This window comes from Nicotiana tabacum, chromosome 18 (genome assembly GCF_000715075.1).
Source record: "Nicotiana tabacum cultivar K326 chromosome 18, ASM71507v2, whole genome shotgun sequence".
Taxonomy (NCBI): domain Eukaryota; kingdom Viridiplantae; phylum Streptophyta; class Magnoliopsida; order Solanales; family Solanaceae; genus Nicotiana; species Nicotiana tabacum.
The window spans coordinates 105,303,898-105,328,796 of NC_134097.1; the positions used below are offsets into that span (position 1 = coordinate 105,303,898).

A 24,899-nucleotide genomic window follows, 5' to 3' on the forward strand; every position below is an offset into this window, starting at 1 on the left:
ACATAGCAGAAATTTTGCTAGGAGCTATCATTGTGAGGTAAGATTTTGTTTACTAAGATTAGGGCGTTGAGAAATTCAAAAATCAAAACGACCAGATCATTTTAAGACGACAATCAGTGCCGGCGAACTACTTTCTCAAGTTTAAGGTTCAACCTAAATACAAAGCGCTTCTACAACTGATGTTGAGTCTCAACCTCATCATTCATATGGACACTCCTGGTTAACAACACGAAAGTATTTCGCGTACCAGCAGTTGCTAAAGATTATCCTTTTTTTTATAGACAATAATTTGTAGCAACAAACCCCGACTTATCGGACAAAACTAACCAGTGTTAATGCAAATGAATTTTTTTATGGAAATCAAGTTCGACTCTATTGATACAAAATGCAATTTCACGACATACATAAATACTAATTAGCAACAAAAAGTATGTTGCTCAAATTCACGTTTGTGACGAATATGGTGTATTCCAATAAATTAGAATACACTATTGCTACGAATCTTCTGTCTGTTTGCAAATATTAAAATTAACATATGCCATGATTTTCCTGCAACATGTTGTAACAAAATAATCCGACCGCTGCAATAAATTAAAAGTGTCTCTAGCAGACTAGCACCGACAGTTTTTGTTGCTGTAAAACTGTTCTTCTAAATATATTCTCGGACTAAATATTTTTTTTTGCTCATACAGCTAGTATTGACTATTCAGTAAAAGTGTTTATGACATACTAGCAGTATCTACATCAGCAATGGCTTTAAAGTCCGTCTGGGTTTTGATCACCTTCATAAGGGCTTGAAGCAAGCACCAGCTCCAAAAACTGTTCATTTTTACATTGCTGGAAAAATGTAACGACAAAGTACCTGTTAGTGTACTTTCAACATCCAATAATTCAACGTTCAAACGAATTTAACTAAAACCGAAAAATTCACACCTCAGTAGGATATGAGAAGACATTATGGAGCTGAGACATGCCATCCTCCGCAGGTTCACTATGACCTATGTGCTCTTGTTGCTACAACCATTTCAAGAAAAAGAATATAAGAGAGAGTAACGAGTATATGTTCCCTAAATAACCTTAACTTTTACTCTTGCATTATTTTTCAAGACAATCAACTTTTTATCCAATTCTCTAAAGAATACATGCAACCAAATAAAGCTGAAATTTAATCTTCTCCAATTCCCAAAGGCTTCTGCAACCCACTTATCAAAACCTTCAATTATATCTCCATCCATTAATTCGAGGAAGCAAACACAGATAGAGATGGTTAAACTCTCTACCTAGACGGACTAAAGTCGATGTTAAAAAAATTATTAGGATGTTAAATACATTAAGTTGGATGGTACAAAGGATGGGATTAGAAATAATTTAAGGACATTTTGATAGATGGAAAATGCATAACAATCTTAAATTATTTTTTTATTATAATTTGGTTCGGCACAATTTATCGCTCTCTTTAAAAGAACAAATTGATTTCACACTTTAGTGAGTTTCAATGAACAACAAAATATGATATTACTTGGTAATGTATGTGCAAGAGAGAACTTTGGATGAACAACCAATACATTCCAGTGCTCATTTGCATTTATAGGTGATGAAAAAGAAACTTGCCTTGAATGGTATTTGGCCAAACCATTGCAAATAGTCCTCCCCTGATTGCTACCATCATTGAAGTTGAAAATCATCACATCTTCATTAATTTGCTACATACATTCAAGGCAAGTTTCTTTTTCATTTATTGGCAAGTTTCATCTATTTTGATCATTTATAGGTAATTAAACTTCTTTTCTTTTCTTTCTTTGCTCTAAATTTTCTGTCACCTTTATTCATTCCTCGAGAGTCAAGTATATTAAACTCTGAAAGGCTCAACTTGTATTAACTTTATAACATAATATCTACATATCCAAAATATTATCTTTTAATCGTTCCATAATTATTTTCAGATCGAGAAAAGATCAAGTCCAACCCTGAAAAACATGAATTATTAGAGAATATGGAAGAGTATAATGTTTAATTTGTTTCGATTGCATATTGGCGAGGAATAAAGAAAAAAGCTCAAGAAATTTATACCTGATGAGGTTGAACGTTCCCTTGATTCACGAAAGGAACACTAAGATCACCAATGCCTCGTGATTGCTGTGTAGCATTAATGTTGTGAAACTCAGAAAAGTTACATACTGGATTGAGCGTAGCATCGACTTCTTGCCCCCTGCAAACATCGTTAACAAATGATGGTAGTTGCATAGAAGTGTCTTCATCAATATGATCAGACAATATGGCAGAGCATTGCTTTTCTCCATCAAATCCAACCGAAGAAGATGCCTCTTGAGCCAAACATTGTTCAGAGTCATGTTGGCTTTTACCAATGAAGTTCATGAGACCAGCAAAAAGAGTAGATGCCTCATCAGCATCGTTATTTTGGGTGAAATTGGTACCACACTGGTCATCAGCAAAGCCATCATGAAGAAAGTTCAAATTCCCGTTAAGGGTAGCGTGCTTTGTGATACCATTGGTCCCTAATGCTAGTAAGTTCCTATCAGATAACCTATTGGCAGGAACTCTAGAAAGCATTCTACGAACTTGAGTTGAAGTAGTACCATTCATGAGCTGAGATGAAATATCTTCATAAGCCGATGTTCCCGTTTGATAGTTGTTTGCTTTCATTGTGCTAGTCAACTGATTCGCCTTATACAGTGGAATCTCATTGCTATGTGTTATATTACCCAAAATACCTTCATTGAGAAACAACTGTGCTTGTTCATATCCTAACGGTATAGCTTGTCTTGTTTGCTGGGTTCTGAAAGACGAACTGCCGTTGTTTGCAGTGTGAATCAATGACCGGGGGTTAGTGGTGTTTTCAGAGAACTGTTTCTGCAGTCCAATTTTTTCCTGACTGAGCATTCCTGATGCAAAAGTTGATTGAACAGCCTTAATGGCTAAGTTTGTGTCAGCAGCTTGTATTCTACAGCATGCATCAGAGACTCGTTCCAAGAAAATACGATATTTCTGCAAAATTAGCATAACTTGCTTGGAATGAATAGAAGAATTGATAATTAGGATGGAACAAATTAAAAAGGCTACCTAAGTTTTAGGAATGTTAATTTAAAGTCACCAATTCTGTCATCAGCAAACCAAGTTCCTAAAGTAAGCTAATTATTAAAATTACTTTTTTCCCATAGTATGCTAACTTAGTAGATAGATTAAATCCACTGCAACATGATATGTTAAGTACACTGATATATCGTATAAAAGACTTTAGATAAAAGGTTATTTAAAGTCAACTAGAGGTACTATATATAAAAAAAGGTGACCAAGTGACCAGTAAAAGAAAATATGTAACGCGCTACAACCCCATGCAAAAAGTAGACCAATAGCAACAGAAAGTAACCATTAATGTAAGATCGCATCATTAGTATATATAGCTTTTTTTGCTAAGGTCATTAGTATATAAAACTTGAATTCATATCTTTAGATTCGATTTACATTATTGATTCTGTAGAAATCTTTTACATGCTTAGCATAATTTCTAATGATTTTAATTTTATATCCTTATTTAATTTCTAATGATTTTGATTTTAACTTACCTGGAGTGTAAGTTCAATGGGGCGACTTAGGAAGTGGAAGGGGAGGCGAGGCTGGATTCACAAGTCATCCCTAGGAGAGGAAATTTTAAGTACCTTGGCTCTGTTATAGAGGGGATGGGGAGATCGACGAGATGTCACACATCATATTGAGCAGGATGGATGAAATAGAAACTTGCTTCCGGTGTCTTGTGTGATAAGAAGGTGCCAGCAAAACTTAAAGGTAAGTTCTACAGAGCGGTAATCAGGCTGACTATGTTGTGTGGGGCTGAGTGTTGGCCAGTCAAGAGCTCACATGTCTGGAAGATGAAGGTAGCAGAGATGAGGATGTTGAGATGGATGTGCGGGCACACAATGTTAGATAGGATTAGGAATGAAGTTATTCGAGACAAGATGGGTGTGGCCCCAATTGAGGACAAGATGCGGGAAGCGAGGCTAAGATGGTTTGGACATGTGAGCACAGACGCTTCGGTCAGGAGATGTGAGAGGTTGACATTAGAAGGCCTAAGGAGAGGTATAGGTAGGCCAAAGAAGAATTGGGGTGAGGTAATTAGGCAAGACATGGCGCAACTTGAGCTGACCAAGGACATGACCCTTGATAGAAAGGTGTGGAGGTCGAAGATTAGGGTAGTAGGGTAGTTAGTTTAGTGTTCTCCCTGTCATACCGGTAGTATTAGCACGTACTTTTGTATTCTGTTGGCATTAGATTTCTATGACTACTTGTCATTTCTTTCATTGCGGTCACCTGCTTATTTGGTTGTTATTTGAGTTGCTTTTACATGGCTTCTCACTGTTGCGCTTCTTGTTTTTCTCTTCTTCAATGTGGTGCTTATGCTTCTCTGAGCCGAGGGTCTATTGGAAACAACCTCTTTATCTCCACAAGGTAGGGGTAAGGCTGCGTAAACACTACCCTCTCCAGATCCCACTATGTGGGATTATACTGGGTTTTTTGTTGTTGTTGTTATACTTATTGAACTCATATAAAAGGAACTTTCTGAAGTTTCTTCCATACCGGTGATTTCTTAGAAATCTGTGTTCTCCTATTTTATGAAATTATGCACTAGTTCAGACCAAGTAATATAGAAGTCAGACATTACTTCACCTATATGGACTAGTTCAAATCAAGTAATACAGAAATCAAACATAACTTCACTTATTTAATATGTGAAAGCCATGATACCAATTATAGTTAAACATATGTATTCAGAAGTAAACCTGCAAATGGCTGGCAACATTTTCTCTAGTTAATCCAGGGACTTTCATTTGATCAAGAATCTTTTTTGGCACAGCTTCTGCATGAAAAATTCAGGTAGCAAAATAATAACAATTTAATGTTCTTTTAAGTTTGACACCTCCGAAGAACTCTTTTTAATAATGTGAATATGCAACTTACTGTCAAATCCAATGTCTCTGATGGCTTCCAAGAACTTGTTGTGTAGTGAACTTGTCCACACAACCTTAGCCTTTTTAAATAGTGCAGCAGAATTACCACTGTTATCTTTATCAGCATTCCTCTGTGTTCTTGCAGGTTTCCTCTTAGATTTTTCCTTCTTGATATGTTGATAGTAATTTTCATTGATAGATGATGCAGATTCTCCGACTTCATGAAGGCTTTTCTTATTGCAATTGGAACTTTTCTCCAAACAATCGATTTCCTCAAGAACAACTCTTTTACCTTTCTTCTTCTGCAACAGTGTGTACTGCCATAGATCTCTTAGATCATCTACTGATATAGGCTTAAGGAAAAATGCAGCCCCACCGTCTAGTCCTTTCAGGATCGTACCTTCTTTGTCATCAGCTGACATCACTGACATTCAATATGTAAGCTTAGATCATAAGCCTTTTTTTTTTGACGATCAGGGAACACAATACTAAACATTTCATGCAAAATAAAATTGGAAAAAGAAGAACCAGACTTACAAACAACAGGTAGCTCAAATTCGTCGGTTATCACTTGTTGAAGTTCAAAGCCATTCATATCAGGCATGTGCACATCGACGACAACGAGATCAAAAGAGCCGCCTTTGATCCGAAGTATAGACAAAGCATCCATTGGATGTTTGACAGTCATAACTGGAGTAAAACCAAAATAGTTTATTGATTAGATGCATTATGAAGGAGAAATGACAACTGCTCCATATAGAAACATTTTAAAATCCAAATAACAATATCCTACGCTAAGTCGCCTATAAGTTCTGACATCAAGATTAATAGCCAGAGCAAAGGAACTACATTTTCCATACATATGCTGATGTTAGATCTATTAATGTGGTTATCGTAAATAAAGACAATTCCATAAATACAGATGTGCTTAAATATCGTTATCAGATTCATTAGATTCCTTTTTTCTTTTTCTTGTGAATCTAATTAAAATTTCTTACTATAACTGGAAAGAAAAAAAGAGATTGTGGAGAAGGGTGAGAAGGCCTGTGTTGATGATCTGATCATTTGGCCCTTTGACTATACAAGAATATGTGGAGCTTGAAAAATACAAAAGAATGTTAGTTTGCTGATACTGTCATTAGCATTGGATGCTTGGTAAAGAACATCTCAACCAATCTATTGAGAGACTCCTCTTTGTGTTTGCCTTATAATAGAAAAGACTGAAAGCCTCGAGGCGCAAGGAAAGGCGTTTTACGTATTAGGGCGAGGCATAAGCCTCGAGACGCTAGGCGTAAGCCCCATGGATCTTTAATTTTTAATTTTTTATAAATTAATATAATAGAAATAAATATTACAATAAGGTAAAATTACATAGAAATTTCAAGAAAATATAAAATAAATGAAATGTATATAGAACTACTTCATCTTAAAATGCTAATTTGAATCAGCAATTGACTAAAAAACTAATCAAAACTGCTTCATCAAAAAACTAATCAAACTTTGGCAAAGAAGTTGAGTAGAAATTTATAAACTAACTTGTAAGAGTAAAATAACTTGAAAAGAAAGAAAAGCAAAGAAGGAACCTACAATTAGAAGTGTTGAACCACAAATCATGGAGGATGATGCATTTTCGTTTTTAAGTTTGCAACTTGATCATTTTTTTCCTTTACCCGGTAGAGGACAAAGAGAAAGATAAAAATTAGGGCTAACAATAAAAAAACTTTTGACTTTAAAGTTTTTAAACTTTTTAGAATGCAATAACAAGTTGATTTTTGTGTTTATTGGTATTAAATTAAGGAATTGTAATTTTAATTCTAATTTAAAAGATTTTTTGGGCTTATGCCCCAAAATAAAAACTCACCCAACGCCTAAAGCATACGCCCAGAACAATGAGGCTTATGCATCTGCGTTTTTACTATGCCTCCCCGGGGCTCGCCCCGGGATTCACCCCAAAAACGCCTCTTAAAGCACTGGCTGGGATTCCCTTTCATTCTTCAGCAAGTCATACTCACATCGAATCCAAAGAAGAGCTAATGAAGTGGCACCTTAAATTAATCGTTCCATTTCTGTTCCTAAATAGGAAGTATGAATAACTTTGGTACATCCGGTAAGTAACTTGAATTCACATGTCATGTTACTTAAAGATCTAATGCTTACCACTTTCAAATCTAGGATACATCGATCTCCGTTAAGGCTATCTAACATAAAGAAAAGCAATTCATGCATGCAAGACACTATCCCAAATTAGGGGAAGAAAAAAAAGACGACGACATAGCAAAAAAGATTTGGCGCATACCTTGGTATTTACATTTCTTGAGTATCATAGCAACAATGGAAAGACAAACAACATCATCATCCACAACCAAAATGCTGATTGACTTGTTTATGAGTGTCTCAACTTCCATTGATTGGCAAAGGTTGACTCTGTGACGAAGATTGTACTAACTAAAGTAAATGAAGTATTTGGTCAAATTGAATAATGACAACCGCCACCGGTGTTGTAGATGGTTTATTTAGAGTGAAAAGGGGGCAGATTTAGAGATATTCGTCCTCGGACCAAAAAGAGAAAAAAATTGTTCCCCTTTCCCACTTGTACAATCAAGTGTGAACACATTAGCACGAAAAATTGGCATAAATATATATTTATTAAAAGTTCCGTTAGATATCTAAATTTTTCTTGGCATATTAGAATAGAGCACTCATTACATTAGCATATTAAGATTCTTTTTAGTAATTCTGTTACTATACTTTTCACCAGCCGCTACTCCACTACCTATTATAATTTACACGCATTCATCTTCTTTCTCTTTCAGAATTTGTTTTTTTAAATCTGCTTTCGTTAACAGGCTTGTAAAAGCTATAACTTCACCATGAAAGACTGGGCTGGCTAGGTATTCAAATTTATACCCACTTTCTTGATAAGGCTTTAAATTGATGATTCGCTAGTTCATAATGGTTTCTGTGAAAATGCACGGGAGAAAAATCTTATTATTGATATATTAGTCTTTCAATATAATACAAGAAGCCCTATTTATAGCTATACTCTACAAAGTACATATTAGTCCTATTCCAATGTGGGACTAGACTTATATACATAACTGTAAACTAACACTCCCCCTCTAGCCGCTGCATACAAATCATATGTACCGAGCTTGTTACATATATAACCAATACGAGGACCAGTGAGAGACTTGGTGAGAATATCTGCAAGCTGATAATTCGACTTCACAAACTTTGTAGAATCTCTCCTGAGAGTATCTTTTCTCTGACAAAGTGACAGTCAATCTCAATGTGTTTAGTCCTCTCATGAAACACCGGATTTGACACAATATAAAGAACAACTTGATTATCACACACCAGTTCCATCTTGCTAATTTCTCCGAACTTCAACTCCTTGAGCAACTGACCCAAACTAGCTCACGCATTCCCATAGCCATGACCTGATATTCGGCTTCGGCGCTAGATCGAGCAACTAGATTCTGTTTCTTGCTCTTCCAAGAGACCAAATTACCTCCAACTAGAATACAATATCCAGACGTAGAACGTCTATCAGAAGGTGATTCTGTCCAATCAGCATCTGTGTACCCAACAATCTGCTCGTGGCCTCGATCCTCGAATAGTAACCCTTTGCCTGGAGCTGACTTTATATACCGAAGAATGCGAACAACTGCATCCCAATGACTATGACAGGGAGAATCCATAAACTGACTTACAACACTCATCGGAAAAGAAATATCAGGTCTATTCAATGTGAGGTAATTCAATTTGCCAACCAACCTCCTATATCTCGTAGGATTTCCAACAACAAACTAATGAAAAAACTTTAATGCTCTGATACCATGTTAGAAACCAAAGAAGTTCTATATTTCATATCTAGAAGAGAAGATTACAAGGCCTATTTATAATACTAATTCACCTAATCTATTAGTTGCCATACACCTAATTACACCTACTATACAACTCATATACATGTGCTAGCTATGATGTAGTACATGTGTATACATGTGCTACACAACTTGTATTACACCTACTATACAACTCATATACATGTGCTAGCTATGATGTAGTACATGTGTATACATGTGCTAGACAACTTGTATGTCAACACTCCCCCTCAAGTTGGAGCATATATATTGATCATGCCCAACTTGTTACAGATATATTCAACTCGAGCTCCATTCAAAGCTTTTGTGAAAATGTCTCCCAATTGATCTCCAGTTCTAACATGACCTGTAGAGATGAGCTTTTGTTGAATCTTTTCACGAACAAAGTGACAATCTATTTCAATGTGCTTAGTCCTTTCGTGAAATACAGGATTAGAGGAGATATGAAGAGCAGCTTGATTATCACACCACAACTTTGCTGGCAATGTAGTTTGGAAGCCAACTTCACTTAATAGTTGATGTACCCATACAACCTCACACACAGATTGTGCCATAGCTCTGTATTCTGCTTCCGCACTAGATCGAGATACGACATTTTGTTTCTTACTCTTCCACGAAATCAAGTTTCCACCAACAAAAACGCAATATCCTGTCGTGGATCTCCTATCGGCTTTTGACCCTGCCCAATCTGCATCTGTGAAACACTCAATGTTAGTGTGTTCATTATTCTTATATACTAGACCCCGTCCTGGAGATCCCTTTAGATAACAAAGAATCTGCTCCAAAGCCGCCCAATGTCTGACTGTTGGGGAAGACATAAACTGACTCACAATGCTGACAGAGTATGCGATATCGGGACGAGTTACTGTAAGATAGTTCAGTTTCCCAACCAATCTCCTATATTTCTCTGGATCTTCGAATAACTCACCGTCTTCTTTCACGAGTTGTGTGTTAGGAACCATTGGCATGCTGCATGGTTTAGATCCCAACTTTCCAGTTTCAGCTAACAAGTCAAGAGTATATTTCCTTTGGGACAAGAAGATGCCTTTCTTGCTCCGTGTAACTTCAACTCCCAAAAAATACTTTAGTTGCCCTAAATCTTTCGTCTGAAATTGAGTGTGAAGGAAAGACTTTAGAGTTGAAATTCCTGTAATATCACTTCCAGTAATAACGATGTCATCAACATATACTACCAATAAAAGAATACCATCATCAGACTTTTTATAAAACACCGTATGATCGCAATTGCTTTTCTTCATCCCATATTCTAGAACAGCCTCACTAAATCTGCCAAACCAAGCACGGGGACTCTGTTTCAGCCCATAAAGAGATTTTCGAAGACGACATACCTTTCCACACTCCCCGTGAGCAACAAACCCAGGTGGTTGCTCCATATATACTTCTTCCTAAAGATCTCCATGTAGAAAAACATTCTTTATATCAAGCTGATGCAGAGGCCAATCATAAGTAGCTGCCATGGAAATGAATAATCGAACAGAAGCTAACTTGGCGACCGGGGAAAAAGTATCTAAATAGTCAACTCCATAGGTCTGTGCATACCCTTTTGCAACAAGGCGTGCCTTAAGGCGAGCTACTGTCCCATCGGAGTTAAACTTAACAGCAAATACCCACTTGCACCCAATAGCCTTTTTGTTAGTGGGCAGATCGGCCAACTCCCAAGTACCATTCTCATCTAAAGCCATCATCTCTTCTATCATTGCATCATGCCAACCTGGGTGGGACAATGCTTCACGAACAGTTTTAGGTATCCTAGTAGAATCTAATGATGCAATAAACGAGCTAGAAGAAGTAGACAAATGGTCATAAGACACAAAACAAGAAATAGGATAAGTACATTGTCGTGAACCTTTGCGAATGGCAATAGGAAGATCCAAACTAGGATCTGAAACACAGGAGGTTGGATCTACCGACGAAGCAGAAGTAGGAAAAGGATCGGGTTCTGAGGTTTGTTGTCACCTGGTATACACACGAAGAACAGGTGGTTGCTCGGATGGTCGATCGAGGGAAACGGGTGACTGAGGAAGAGGTGTTGGAGAACTAACTGGATGTGTGACAGTGTAGACCAAAGTATCATCTTCTTCCTCTTATAAACATATAAAGAAAAGAACGGATAATTTTCATGGAATGTGACATCGGCAGACACTAAGTACTTTTTGAGATCTGGAGAATAACACCGATAACCTTTCTGAAGACGTGAGTACCCTAAGAACACACACTTAAGGGCCTTTGGATCTAATTTAGTTACCTGTGGACGAACATCACGAACAAAACAAGTACAACCAAATATTTTGGGTTCAATAGGAAATAATGGCTTAGAGGAAAAAAGAATATTGTAAGGAATATTACCATGAAGTACAAAAGATGGCATACGATTTATTAAAAAACAAGTTGTAGAGACGGCATCAGCCCAAAAACATTTTGGCACTTTCATTTGAAAGAGGAGTGCTCGGCCTACTTCAAGAAGATGTCTATTTTTTCGTTCCGCAACCCCATTTTGAGAAGGGGTGTCAACACAAGAAGATTGATGTAGAATACCATTTGTAGTCATATAATCTTTAAACAAATCCGAAAAATATTCTTTTGCATTGTCACTCCTTAAATTACGAACGGAAACATTAAAATGAGTTTTTATTTCAGCACAAAAAGCACAAAAAATTGAAAACAACTCTGAACGATTTTTCATTAAATATAACCAAGTAACACGAGAATGATCATCCACAAAGGTAACAAAATATCTAAAATCAGTTTTAGAGATAATAGGACATGGACCCCAAACATCGGTGTGAACTAACTCAAAAGGTATGTCGACCCGTTTATTGACTCTAGAAACTTTAGGAAGGCGATGGTGTTTAGCAAACTGACATGACTCACAATCTAAAGAGGAAATACTCTGAAACTGAGGATATAACTTCTTCAAACTAGACAAGGATGGATGACCCAATCGACAGTGTACATCAAAGGGAGACAACACAGTTGAACAAGAAATGGATTTCGGCACCTGTGATTCAAGAACATAGAGACCCCCAGACTCAGAACCTTTACCAATAATCTGCTTCGTCGTAAGATCCTGAAAAAGACAATAATTGGGAAAAAATGAGACACAACAATTTAGAGTACGAGTAAGTTTACTGACAGATATTAGATTGAAAGAAAAATCAGGCAAATTTAAGACGGAACTAAGGGAAAGAGAAGATGTTGGGTTAACAGTGCCAGACCCTAAAACATATGAGGTAGACCCATCGGCTAAAGTAACTGTGGAACACTGGGTATGTGACTGAAAAGTGGAAAAGAGTTTAGAGTTACCTGTCATATGATCTGTGGCACCAGAATCAATGACCCATTTGGATGACGAAGAGAGGAGACACTTAGTGGTTTTACCTGACTCGGGGATAGTATTGATAGGAGGAGATGATGACTGAGATGGTGAAATAGTCTCGGAAGTGGCGATGTTGGCATACTGAGATCTTTTGTTCTTATTCTGAAGCTTCACACAATAACGTATGGTGTGACCGAGCTCATGACAATAAAAACATTCAACTTCCCCTTGCTTTAGGTCTCGACTATCGCTACTCCGATTGCGATTACTATGACTCCTATTCTTTTGGACGCGGCTAAGCAGAGCACCACTATCGATGTTGTCGGACCTGGATGAGACTTTTCAGTACACAACACTCTTGTAAAGGCCTCTTTCAAGGAAGAGATAGCAGTCCCAGATAAAATCTGCGATTTGGCCCCTTCAAATTCGGGAGAAAGACCAGAAAGGAAACTCATGACCGCCAGTTGTTCACGCTGAGCCTGTTGTACCTTCACATCTGGACTAAACGGCAATATAACATTAAGCTCATCATACACCTTCTTAAACTCTGAGAAGTAAGTGGTGAGAGAGCGATCTTGCATGGATGGATGGTAAAATGCCTGGCACACATCATACATGCGAGACAAGTTTCCTTTGCCAGAGTACAAAAAATCTAAATAATCCATTAGATCCTTCACATAATCACAATGCGAAACTAGATCATTTACCTCACTGTGCATCGAATTCTTGATTTAGAGAAACAATTTTGCATCCTCCTTTAACCAGACTGATTTAGTCTCATCCTTGGGTGGATCATCAACCAAGTGGTTCTCTTTGTCGATGCTCCGCAAATAGAGACGGATCGTCTTACTCCAATCCATGTAATTGGAACCCATGAACTTATTCTCCGTAATTTTGGACATAACCGGAATGACATCAACGGTAGGTTTCGTTTCAGTCATCTTGCACCCGAATAATAGCAGAATCAAATAGTCAAGAACAGTGCAGTGAACAGTGATATTTGAACAGTACAGTGGACAGTGAATAGTAATATTTGAACAGTGAACAGTGCAGTGAACAGTGATCTTGGAAAATGAAAGTTGTCAGGAAAAAATGGCCGGAAATAGTGAAATAGAATCAAAGAAAAATCTGTAAAGAAGCGGCCGGGGCAAAAAATGGCCGGAAATAGTGAAATAGAATCAAAGCAGCGAAAGATTGTTCTGAACAAAAATAATTCGAACGGGGAAAAAAAATTCCCAACAACAAACTGATGAAAAAACTTCAATGCTCTGATACCATGTTAGAAACCAAAGAAGTTCTATATTTCATATCTAGAAGAGAAGATTACAAGGCCTATTTATAATACTAATTCACCTAATCTATTAGTTGTCATACACCTAATTACACCTACTATACAACTCATATACATGTGCTAGCTATGATGTAGTACATGTGTATACATGTGCTACACAACTTGTATTACACCTACTATACAACTCATATACATGTGCTAGCTATGATGTAGTACATGTGTATACATGTGCTAGACAACTTGTATGTCAACACTCCCCCTCAAGTTGGAGCCCATCATTCCAGTCTCCTCAAGAATGTCTAATGCATACTTCCGCTGTGAAATAACAATACCTAAGCTAGATTGAGCAACCTCAATACCTAGAAAATACTTTAATCTGCCCAGATCCTTAGTCTGGAAGTGCTGAAAGAGATGATGCTTCAGATTAGTAATACCATCCTGATCATTGCTAGTAATAACAATATCGCCAACATAAACTACCAGATAAATACACAGATTAGGAGCAGAATGCCGATAAAACACAGAGTGATCAGCTTCACTACAAGTCATGTCGAACTCCTGAAATAATTGTGTTGAACTTACCAAACCAAGCTCGAGGAGACTGTTTCAAACCATATAGTGACCTGCGCAATCAGCATACAAGACCACTTGACCCCCCGAGCAACAAAACCAGGTGGTTGCTCCATATAAACTTCTTCCTCAAGGTCACCGTGGAGAAAAGCATTCTTAATGTCTAACTGTTAAAGAGGCCAATGACGTACATCAGCCATGGACAAAAAGAGACGAACATATGCTACTTCAGCCACGAGAGAGAAAGTATCACTATAATCAAGTCCAAAAATATGAGTGTATCCTTTTGCAACAAGACGAGCCTTAAGCCGATCCACCAGGTCATCCGGGCCGACTTTGACTGCATAAACCCAACGACAACCAACAGTAGACTTACCTGAAGGAAGATGAACAAGCTCCCAAGTGCCACTCGCATGTAAAGCAGACATCTCGTCAATCATAGCCTGTCGTCATCCTGGATGAGATAGTGCCTCACCTATAGACTTAGGGATAGAAATAGTGGACAAAGATGATATAAAAGCATAATGAGGTGATGACAGACGATGATAACTTAAACCGACATAATGGGGATTAGGATTAAGTGTGGGTCGTACACCTTTGCGGAGTGCAATTGGTTGACTAAGAGGAGACAAGTCCGTAGTAGGTGCAAAATCTGATGCAGGACGTGAATCACCTGGGCATGATGCTGGACGTGGACGACGATGATAAGTCAAGAGTGGTGGAGCTGCAGGAGGTTGAACTGGACTAGGTAGTGGAACTGGAGCTATAGGTGGTGGAGCTGGAGCTATAGGTAGTGGAGCTGCAACTGGAGTTGTAGGTAGTGGAGCTGGAGCTATAGGTGGTGGAGCTGCAACTAGAGCTGTAAGTGGTGGAGCTGGAGTTGCAGAGGAAAATGAATGGGAGATGGTGACTGAATCTCCAAAAGATGAAACTGGTAGCACCTCAGAAATATTTAAGTGATTACCTGGACCTGTGAAGTATGATTGGGTTTCAAAGAAGGTAACATCAACGGACATAGGGTACCGTTAGAGGTCAGGAGAATAGCATCGATGCCCTTTTTGCGTTCTCGAGTAACCTAGAAATACACACTTAAGAGCACGATGAACTAACTTATCTTTTCCTGGAGCAAGGTTTTGAACAAAACACGTGCTTCCAAAGATACAGGGTGGAAGAGAACAACGGTAAGTAGGAAAATAGAATAGAGAATGAAACTTGATTCTGGACAGCTAAAGATGGCATACGATTAATAAGATAGCAAGATGTAAGAACTGCATCCCCCAAAAATGCAACGGGACATGAGATTGTATGAGTAAGGTACGAACAGTTTTAATAAGATGTCTATTCTTTCTTTCAGCTACCCCATTTTGTTGAGATGTGTACGGACAAGATGTTTGATGAATAATTCCATGAGAGTTCATAAATTGCTGAAATAGGGAAGACAAATACTCTAGGGCATTATCACTACGAAATGTGCGGATAAAAAACCCAAATTGATTTTGAATTTCAGCGTGAAAGGTCTGAAAAATAGAAAACAACTCGGATCGATTTTTCATCAAAAATATCCAAGTGCACCTGGAATAGTCATCAATGAAACTGACAAAGTAATAAAATCCCAAGGTAGAACTGACCCGACTAGGACCCCAAACATCTGAATGGATAAAAGTAAAAGGTGACTTTGCTCGATTATCAAGACGCCGAGGGAAATGGGAGCGGGTATGTTTACCGAGCTGACATGACTCACTTTAGAGTGGACAAGTGAGATAAACGAGGTACCATTTTCTGAAGTTTTGACAAATTTGAATGTCCCAACCGTTTATATAATAAATCTGGTGAATCGGTAACAGGACAAGTTGCTGAAGGAAGACAAGATGTGAGTCCATGTGATTTTGCAAGGATAAAGTAATAAAGTCTATCTGATTCACGCCCGATACCAATGATCCGCCCTGTACTGCGTTCCTGTACAAAAACAAGGTCATCAAAAAATAAAACAAAGCATTTAAGTGATTTTGGCTAAGTGACTAATGGCTATGAGATTAAAAGGACTACCAGAGATATAAAGAACTGAATCTAAAGGTAAGGAAGGAAGTGGACTTGCTTGACCTATTCTAGTTGCCATGGTTTGAGACCCCGTTGGCCATTGTGACTGTTGGGAGAGATTGAGAATATGAAATAGTAGTGAAAAGAGATTAGTTACCAGAAATATGATCATATGCACCTGAATCAATGACCCAAGACTCAGAGGTTGAAGATTCGGAGACACAAGTCATGCTACTATATGTTTGAACAATGGAAGTTATCCCTGAAGATGTCTGTTTACATGCTTTGTACTGAAGGAACTCCATATAATCTGATAAAGAAACCATCTGGATTGGATTCAATGCATTGGACCCAACGGATTGTGAGTTAAAGGCTTCTGATATGAATGCCATTATAATATTGCGCCGAAAAAGCAGAATTCTTTTTTTTCTTTCTGGAATTATTGTTCTCGTCGAAAAACTCACGATTCACGCTAGAAAAATATAAAAATGATCGGAATTTGATTTTAATTGGATGGGTAGGCTCAGATTTGCGAGGAGAAGAGACTGTTCAGAAGAAATTTCCCCATTATATGGCCGGAAACAGTCTCACGCGCCGGCGCGTGGACGTCGGAACTTCGCTGGAAAACTTCTTCTAGTTGTGCGTGGGTGCTTTTCTGCCGGAGATTTTTCTGAGGATTGGTCGCCAAACTCTGATCTACTTCATGATGGTGTTGGTTTTTGCACAACACTGACCGATAGTATGGTTCTTGCGGACAAACCTGTTTTTGCCGGAAAAAGGGCTTCCGGTTGACTATTTTCTCTCCGGAGTCGCTGGAATTTATGCACAGCGATAAATTTCTCACGATTGCTCTGATACCATGTGAGAATGCACGGGAGAAAAATCTTATTATTGATATATTCGTCTTTCAATATAATAGAAGAAGTCTTATTTATAGCTCTACTACAAAGTACATATTATTCTTATTCCAATGTGGGACTAGACTTATATATATAATTCTAAACTAACTAACAGTTTCCAATTTATTCACTTGTTTGATAAGGCTTTAATTTGATGGTTGGCAAGTTGATAATGGTTTTAATTTTAAGTAAACTGTCCTCAAAGTACAGTATGTGACCTTATCTGAATTTCATTAGTGCATTTTTTCTTTCACAACATTCCTCTATAATACAGTAATTAGAGTTGTGCTCTCTCTAAAAATTTAAGCATTTAAATGAGATGGTAACACTCTTAAACATAGTATTAGATCAAGCAAAGGTCCAGAGTTCAAATCTCACTATCATTTATCATCAAACAAATTTTCATGTGTTTGGCCCACGAAATAGAGTCAAGCCTCATGTAAGCAAATGACTGTAGTCAGAAATCAGAATTTTCACATGCTTGACCCAAGAAAAAGAGTCACGCCTCGTGTAAGTAAATGACTGTAGATAGAAATTAGTTTAAGTAAAATAACTTTGAGAAAATTTAATTAATGTGTAAGACATATAACTTTTCAATTAGGAGTATTATATTTTACACTTATCCATTAGAACACCACTAACTATATCATTTTTACACATTCTTTTGATAATTAAGGTTAAAAAGGTAATATTATTAAATCCTTTTTACACAATTTACTATTGTATAAAGAATTAGATAGTCATCATTAGTCGCTACATAATAGATAACACCTGATTACAAAAATTTTGCAAGTAAAAAATTGAAGTAAATTTAACATTTGTCAATAAGAATTTTAATACTTAACTATATTATCTCATTTATATATTTTTTTTAAAGTTTTTGGTGCGGGGGTGCGTCTGCTAACTGTTGAAAAGCATGAAGTAGAAGAAGAGAGGAGAGGAAACAAAATAAGCGAAACTCTACCCTTCTTTCTTTCCAAGAGTCGGCAGATGAAGGGAAGGATCTAAATAATGTGGTCAACTGAAACGCAAACAGCCTTGATATTGTAGCTACTCCCTCAGTTTCATTTTATTACACACTTTCCTTTTCAGCCAGTCCAAAAGAATGACACACTTCTTCTTTTGGAACCTATATAATGTTAGCATCTCTATTTATCTTAATGACATGACTTGTTATGACCCATCTAATATAAAAGTTTATTTTTTATAAGGAGAGAGAAAATGAACAGAGTGAAACTCTCACCACCATTTACTTAAAAGGATAAGTCTGGTACTTTGTGTATGGCTTAGAAGTCAAGTCTTATTTAATTTCTTATATTGTGAGCAAATGAGTCTCGTTAAACACATTCACATAAAATGGGATGGAGTAATATTTTGTGTCAATCATTCAATCCTCAATTGTGTAGAAAGGGACACTCTAAAGGCTCACACTACAAGAAACTGGTCAATTTTTCAACAACCCAAACCGCCGGAAAATCCTCGGAAAACTAAAATTTTACGACGTTTATTCCTAGAAAAAGCTTCCTTCAAAATAATGCTTATCTAAAAGATTTTTTGATCAAGGGTTGAAAATTATCAAAGGCTTTTGCAATGTAAAAGGAGAAATTGCCCGACGAAAGTAAGGTTAAAAGGATGTGATGTTTGGCAATAGTCTTTGACAGTGCACCTGCCGGAAAACATAAAAATTGATATCATTTTCTAATGGATTTTTTTATTAAAAATTGAATACAAATATAAATGTATCGAATATATTGTGTCATGAGAAAACAATCATTTTTCAGTGGATTGACGGTCAAAAACATAGAATAATCATAGAGGATCTGCCAATTTGGTAAGTTTTCGACAACTTGCCAGACAAAACAAAGAACCATGAAAACATTTACTCCCTCTATTCTACCTTACATGACACTTTTCCTTTTTAGTCTATTCCAAAAAGAATGACCTCTTTCTATATTTGAAAATAAGTTAACTTTAAACTTCTAAATTTACCCTTAAAGGCATGATCTTACGGCCACATAACTGTCATAACATGTTTAACACCACAAGTTCCAAAAATTTTATAACCATACAAATGTCGTGGCATGTGTAAGATCACAAATTTCAAAAGTCTTTCCGTGTCTAGTCAAACAAGTTCATATAAAATTAAATGGAGGGAGTAATATTTTCAACATACAGGCCACCAACAATTGTGGACGGGAAACTTTTGCTCAACTTTCAGCGAGTTTCCCATCGGAATATACTGATGATTGCAAATAAGAAACTTTTCAACGGCTTAACAGTCAAAAACTGTGACATTCTCCACGATTAATGTTTCAATGGTTTCGCCGTACAAAAATATGGGTTTTTGGCAGTTTTAGTCCCTTTTTTACTGTTTTCCCCTCGAAAATAATGGTATACCATTGATAAACTGAGAAATTTACTACCTCATTGGGCATTTTTAAAATTAATGGACATACTGCAAGCTCAATGCCTCTTAGAAACACAAAAATATAGGTAATTTGCTATTAAGGAATGCTGAAATAATGTATTAAACATCAAATATATGTCTACTGAATACAATCTATCTAATGTACATTAGCAACCTATCCTAAGCTGCTCCAAACTCCATTTAGATTCATCGTCTAACGAAATATTCGGAATAAGTTAGAACTTAGAAGACGAGTAAGATATCTTTTGGGAATTTCGGCAAAGGTTATCCAATAATTGGGCGTAACTTCATCCTATAATGTGCATTAGTTTTCCTTATTATAAAATAACATATCAAAATAACGAGGTTCGCTGCAAAATTTCGGTAGAGTTATATAACGCATCAAACAACCTGACAACACATCGAACAACACATCTAAATCATATATGATTAGAAAATGAAATTTCTGACTGAATTGTAAACTTACGTATGTCGTCTCCGCCCAGAGCTCCCCCTGGACTTCTGGATGTGCAAAAGACATTGCAAACCAAACTTCCAAGCTAAAGCCAGTAATCCCTCCATCTGAGAAGCAATATTGACAAATAAAGACATTAACTAATTTTCATCACTATAGTTTTTCATCTTTCTACTGCTATAATGAATCAGATTACATCACTGCAGTGTTATATCTTTGAATTTCATGGGCAAGTCCACCTTGAATTTGTATTTCATCAGCCCACCTCAGCCATGCAACTCTACTGAGATAAACATTAAACTTTTCTATACTCAAAAGTTGATAGCCAATCTGATATATATGGCCATTAAAAGAAAGCTCATCTTGTTGAATCTTATAGAATACTGAAACTAGAACAAGAATGCTCCAATCATAATATTGAGCAATTTACATAATATTGACAAAGCATCAGTATATCAAACATGTTATCAACATTATTCTCTTAAATGTCTAATCAAGAAACAAGAAAATGGAAAATAGATTTGAATCAACAGTCAGAGGAATGAAGAGTTACTAGCTAGTTGCCGATCACGAGAGACGAGTGGTGAGTGGCAATGTTTATGGGGACAAGAGGGAAACAGTCTTTAGATTTTCTTTACTAAATGGAGAAAATGGTGACTGATCAGGTGATATTTTAAATATCCGACGGCCATCCATCGAAAACTCTAGCGAAAATCACTAATCAGAAAACGCATTTTCCTCTATTAGAAGTCGAGCTTTTGATCACCCTGCTTCGTAAAAATTATTATATTCTGAAAATAGCCATTCTACAGCCAGTTCTTTGAGATATCGAAGTAATTCGACCAATGGAAGCCCTATAAAAACCCTCGTTTGTTGAGAATTTTCAACAGAAGTATTCCTTCCAAAAGAGAAGGAACTGTCTTTGAAAACTACTTCCCACAAAATTGCGTGAACTATCTTTGATGGATTGCAATGACCTCTAAGTTGAGAAACTGAATATTAAAAAATTAAAAATTTTAACTGTTCAACGACTTCTAGTCAATGTATCTCCAATGTCTTGACAGCTTCTCGGTCAGTTGAAAACACCGTTAGAAATCAGCTAGTTCCTGTAAGAGGGAACGCTCAGGGCATACATAATCATATGATTAGCTTTGCTTGACCTGCAATGATACTACTCAGCCAAAGGTGGGTGGGAAGGACTATCAGCCCATCGCTAAGGGTCACACAGGTCAACTATCAAGCGTACAATCAACTCAATCACAATCTGACACAGCCCAACATCTAATCAAACTTCACATTTGCTCCTTGTAAGAACCCAACTGGAGCAGGAAATCTTAGAATTCAGATCTCTCCAGTAACCAAATAAAAATGTATGAGCTATCTTGCATTCAAATTTACAACTAAAGATTACTATGAGAACTTGGTGTAGAATTGTAGATTCACTCTAATGGTGAAGTTCTAACAAAGGAAACCTTAATTTTGGTGCAATTAGAAATAGTGGTGTTAGTCAGATCCTACTTAATGTTTTTCTTTTTATCCTAATTAAAGTTAATATTGAGATAATTATTTTGATGCGAGTATGTCTTTGTCATACTTGGATAATGACATCGATTATTCCTTGTGTTTCATGAGATTGCAAAGATTGAATGCTTTGATGCAGCAGCGAATTGACACCCCTTCGTTGGAAAATAACATAGTGTAGATTGGCAAACAAATCTTTTTATGTATATATACTATATGTTGAATCCCCTTGGCTTCTTCGTGTGTTTATTTTTTTATATTATAAATCTCCTTAGTGAAATTTTGGCTCCATTTTTGCTTTGAAATGTAACTTGAAGTGGCTATCTGATTATGTTCCGGAAGTTGAGACCTCTGTGGCTCCAGTATGAGTATTATTATACAATCTTCCCTGACATCTTTACAGATGAGATGCTCTGTCTTAGACTCTTAGTTATTGACTCTATGTAACTGGAGTTTCTTTGGCCCCTAATGTAGCTACACAATATAAGACACAAGCTAATGCGGCTAAGGAATGAATCGGGATCAACTTGGCAAAGGCGACAAAATAATACTTGGGTGGAATCGAAATGACAGATAATCCAAAGAAGAGGGATTCTGGCAAGAGGTGCAGTATGGGGGAGTTCCAGACTTTGATTAACACTATCTTCGTCAGGGACATAAGTTAGATGAACGTAAGATTTTGCTGAAACAGAAGAAGATTGAGTTCGAACAAAATCAACAAACAATAAGATAAAGAAGAGAAAATCGCAAAAGAAATAAAACCAGTTGTGCTGTTCAGGTTGAAAATAAAATACAGAAGGCTCGAGGAAAGAACCAAGAAAAGAACATAGATAAGGTGGTTGTGAAACTAATCCCAAGACCATCTAGCGACCAAAGACCAATCATAAGTAAATCCAGTCCACAAAGAAAAGGTACGACAATCAAAATAAAAGGATGAGAATGCTAAAATTAAAAAGTAAATAAAGGATCAATTTTCCTGATTAACGTGTCAGACCAAAGGTCCATCCGCTCTATAATGTAGACAGTGAATACAAAATCATCAAATTAACTTTTCTTCCTTCAAATATAAGAGAAGGTCTATCCATCTCATATAAAAGAGAATTCATGATTATCATTGTTCATATATACACACCTATAGATGGTTAGTACTTACCCAAGTTTATGCTGCGATCAACAGCACCAACGAACCCATTCCCCGCAAAGAGAACATGTCTTTATAAGGGATGCTTGAGATCATCATCATGAGATGTGTGCCTCATGCCAGCCTTAAACTCTGCCACAATGGAAACAACAGACTAGACAGAGTTAACGTGTTTAGAATCATCATCTGTTTTGGGAAGATTTACATGAAAGAGTGGGACAACATGAAGCAAACAGACATAATAAGGAGCAACTGGAAGAAACAATGAAAAATGCTAAAAAAAATGGTTAGGATTACATGGCCGGCGGGGTCAATACAATAATCTCTTTACATCAAGAGAAAATGGTAGGCAGTAGCGGAGCTAGGATTATAACTAAGGGCGCCAAAATTTAACTAAGGGCGCCAAAGTGGCTAGGATTTTAACTATGTAAGCAGACCTTACCCCTACCCGGTGGAGTAGAGAGGGTTTTTCCAAAAGACCCTCGGCTCAAGGAGACGAAAAGAGATATTCAATACATAGTAAAGATATATAAAAATTATTTTTACCTGTATGTGGCTCCGCCACTGATTATAGTGCCAGCAAAATGATTAACATGCTGCCAAACGAAGAGGCAGTCTGGCGGATGTGATCGTTTCCAAGAAATAAGATTTATAGTTTACATAAATGATAGAATCTCAGCATTGCAGTTCATGACTTCTTCCACACGCATATCTTAACTCCTTTTTTTTTCTTAAAAACTGAAATGACTCAACAGGTAGAAGAATATAGTTGGAGTAAAGAAAGTAGGCATAACAGGCTAAGAAGTGTGTGTTAATCAGAGTTAGTTGCTCGGTGGACTGACTTGATGCAGAGAGGGACCCAAAACATTACAATACGTAAAGAATGGATTTTTTTTTTTTTTTAAAGGAGTGAAATAACTCAACAGGTTGAAGAGTGGGGCAGAGTTAGTAGCACAATGGACAGAATTGGGAGAGTGGGGCAAAACAATAGAATAGGTAAAGAGAAGACTGGTTATGAAAATGAAATTAATCAAAATAAGAATGTGATACCGTGAGCATCAAACCCAAAATCTTATTGCAATGGGTGACATTATAAACCCCGGTAAGAACATCTACATAACTGATATGGAGACAAGTTTACTAGCAATATCTCCTCCCTATCACTTTCAAAGGGAATCAAATCCACAAATTAAGCAGTCAAAACAGAAACTCGGCTGATGAACAATAATAACTTACTGATTACAATCAAACCAAGGGATTCTAATTCCAAAATTCAGTTCGCGGTGATCTTCTGTATCAACTCTTCTCGATGAGAACGGAGGTTCCATTATTATTGCCCAAGCCAAATCCAGCAATTGCGTTTGAATTTTCGTATTGCTAATTCAGTCGTATGGTGGAAAATCTGTTGAAACTTGAAAGTTTAAACTGATTTGCCGTTTTGGGCCTCAGCAGATTTGGAGCGGGTACGTTGAAGAGCAAATGAGCTAGTCTTTTTATTTTATTTACACTAAACACCCACATAATACGACTACACAATGCAAATACACCTTTTATATTTTGAAATCAATCACTTATAGTCCCAGTGTAACCCCACTTGTGGGATTACACTGGGTTGTTGTTGTTGTTGTTGTTGATAGTCCCATATTATGAAAATCTTATGCAAATATGATGACGTCATCCTTTAATTTTTAAAAATAAAATAAAATTAAACCCATAATATAATGAAAAGTTTCCAGAAAGGAAGTTCATTTAACTAACTAAATTTAAGAAAATTTCAAGCAGAACAATGAATAAGCCAACTAAACTAAGGAATGAGAAATGTTTATATAATAAAATATTTTGATTTTAAAAAATACAAGCAGCTTAAATGTTTAACTGCAAGAAAATTATATTAATAAATGGTACTCATCACGTACTAAGTAATATGTTGTCATTTCCTATTTATTTTTACTTTTGTTCCATTGTCATTTCCTATTTAAGAAAGTATCTATTTTCTTTTTTAATTAAAGGCGTGAGTAATAACTTTTCAAAAAAATTGTTTGTCCTCTTAAATTTCATAAACTAATTGAAACTTTTTACATGTAATTTAATTTGTACATTACATTTCGTGATACTTAGTTATGGATCTATCTAATATTTCGAACCTAAACACTTAATTCAATTAAGATATTATCCAAACTAATATTTTGTAGAATTTTTATAGTATAGGAGGGTAACTATTTGATTTAAAAATACATAACAATGTATATACAATTAAGTCACGTTACATATGCTTAGTGTAATTAATGTGGATTTTTTCACTTAGAATTTATGTGCAGTGTTTGTGTCTTTGGAGGTTAATTGATTGTTTCAAAAGCACGCATTTTACATGGG

At 36.6% G+C, this 24,899-nt stretch overlaps 1 protein-coding gene across 6 annotated transcripts; it reads right to left on the reverse strand.

Moving 5' to 3' along the window:
• Window positions 1-522: 522 nt before the first annotated feature.
• On the reverse strand, window positions 523-24,047 carry LOC107788391 (uncharacterized). 6 transcript variants are annotated; one of them, XR_001648607.2, is made up of 11 exons: window positions 23,763-24,047; window positions 22,539-22,658; window positions 19,877-19,971; window positions 7,261-7,388; window positions 5,502-5,654; window positions 4,975-5,388; window positions 4,797-4,873; window positions 2,071-3,006; window positions 1,612-1,703; window positions 934-1,014; window positions 523-837 (listed from the first exon to the last, which is right to left on the reverse strand). XR_001648607.2 is itself a non-coding variant. In XM_016610071.2 (11 exons), the coding sequence occupies exons 3-11, from the start codon at window positions 19,969-19,971 to the stop codon at window positions 757-759; spliced, it is 2,013 nt and encodes a 670-aa protein (XP_016465557.1). In that variant the 5' UTR covers window positions 22,539-22,658; window positions 23,763-24,046; the 3' UTR covers window positions 523-756. The 6 variants fall into 6 exon arrangements, 5 of the variants coding, with proteins under 5 accessions (XP_016465557.1, XP_016465558.1, XP_016465560.1 ...); XM_016610071.2 differs by having other exon boundaries at window positions 1,612-1,659; window positions 23,763-24,046; XM_016610072.2 differs by having other exon boundaries at window positions 1,612-1,659; window positions 23,073-24,046.
• Between the last annotated feature and the right edge of the window lie 852 nt (window positions 24,048-24,899).

Excerpts from the sequence above, each read along its gene's own strand:
- LOC107788391 (XM_016610071.2), bottom strand. The coding sequence starts at position 19,971 with ATGGAGGGATTACTGGCTTTAGCTTGGAAGTTTGGTTTGCAATGTCTT. Across the intron at positions 4,874-4,974 it reads CAGAGACATTGGATTTGACA|AAGCTGTGCCAAAAAAGATT; the intron begins GTAAGTTGCATA and ends TTTTTCATGCAG. Across the intron at positions 1,660-2,070 it reads GGAACGTTCAACCTCATCAG|CAATCAGGGGAGGACTATTT; the intron begins GTATAAATTTCT and ends CAATGATGGTAG.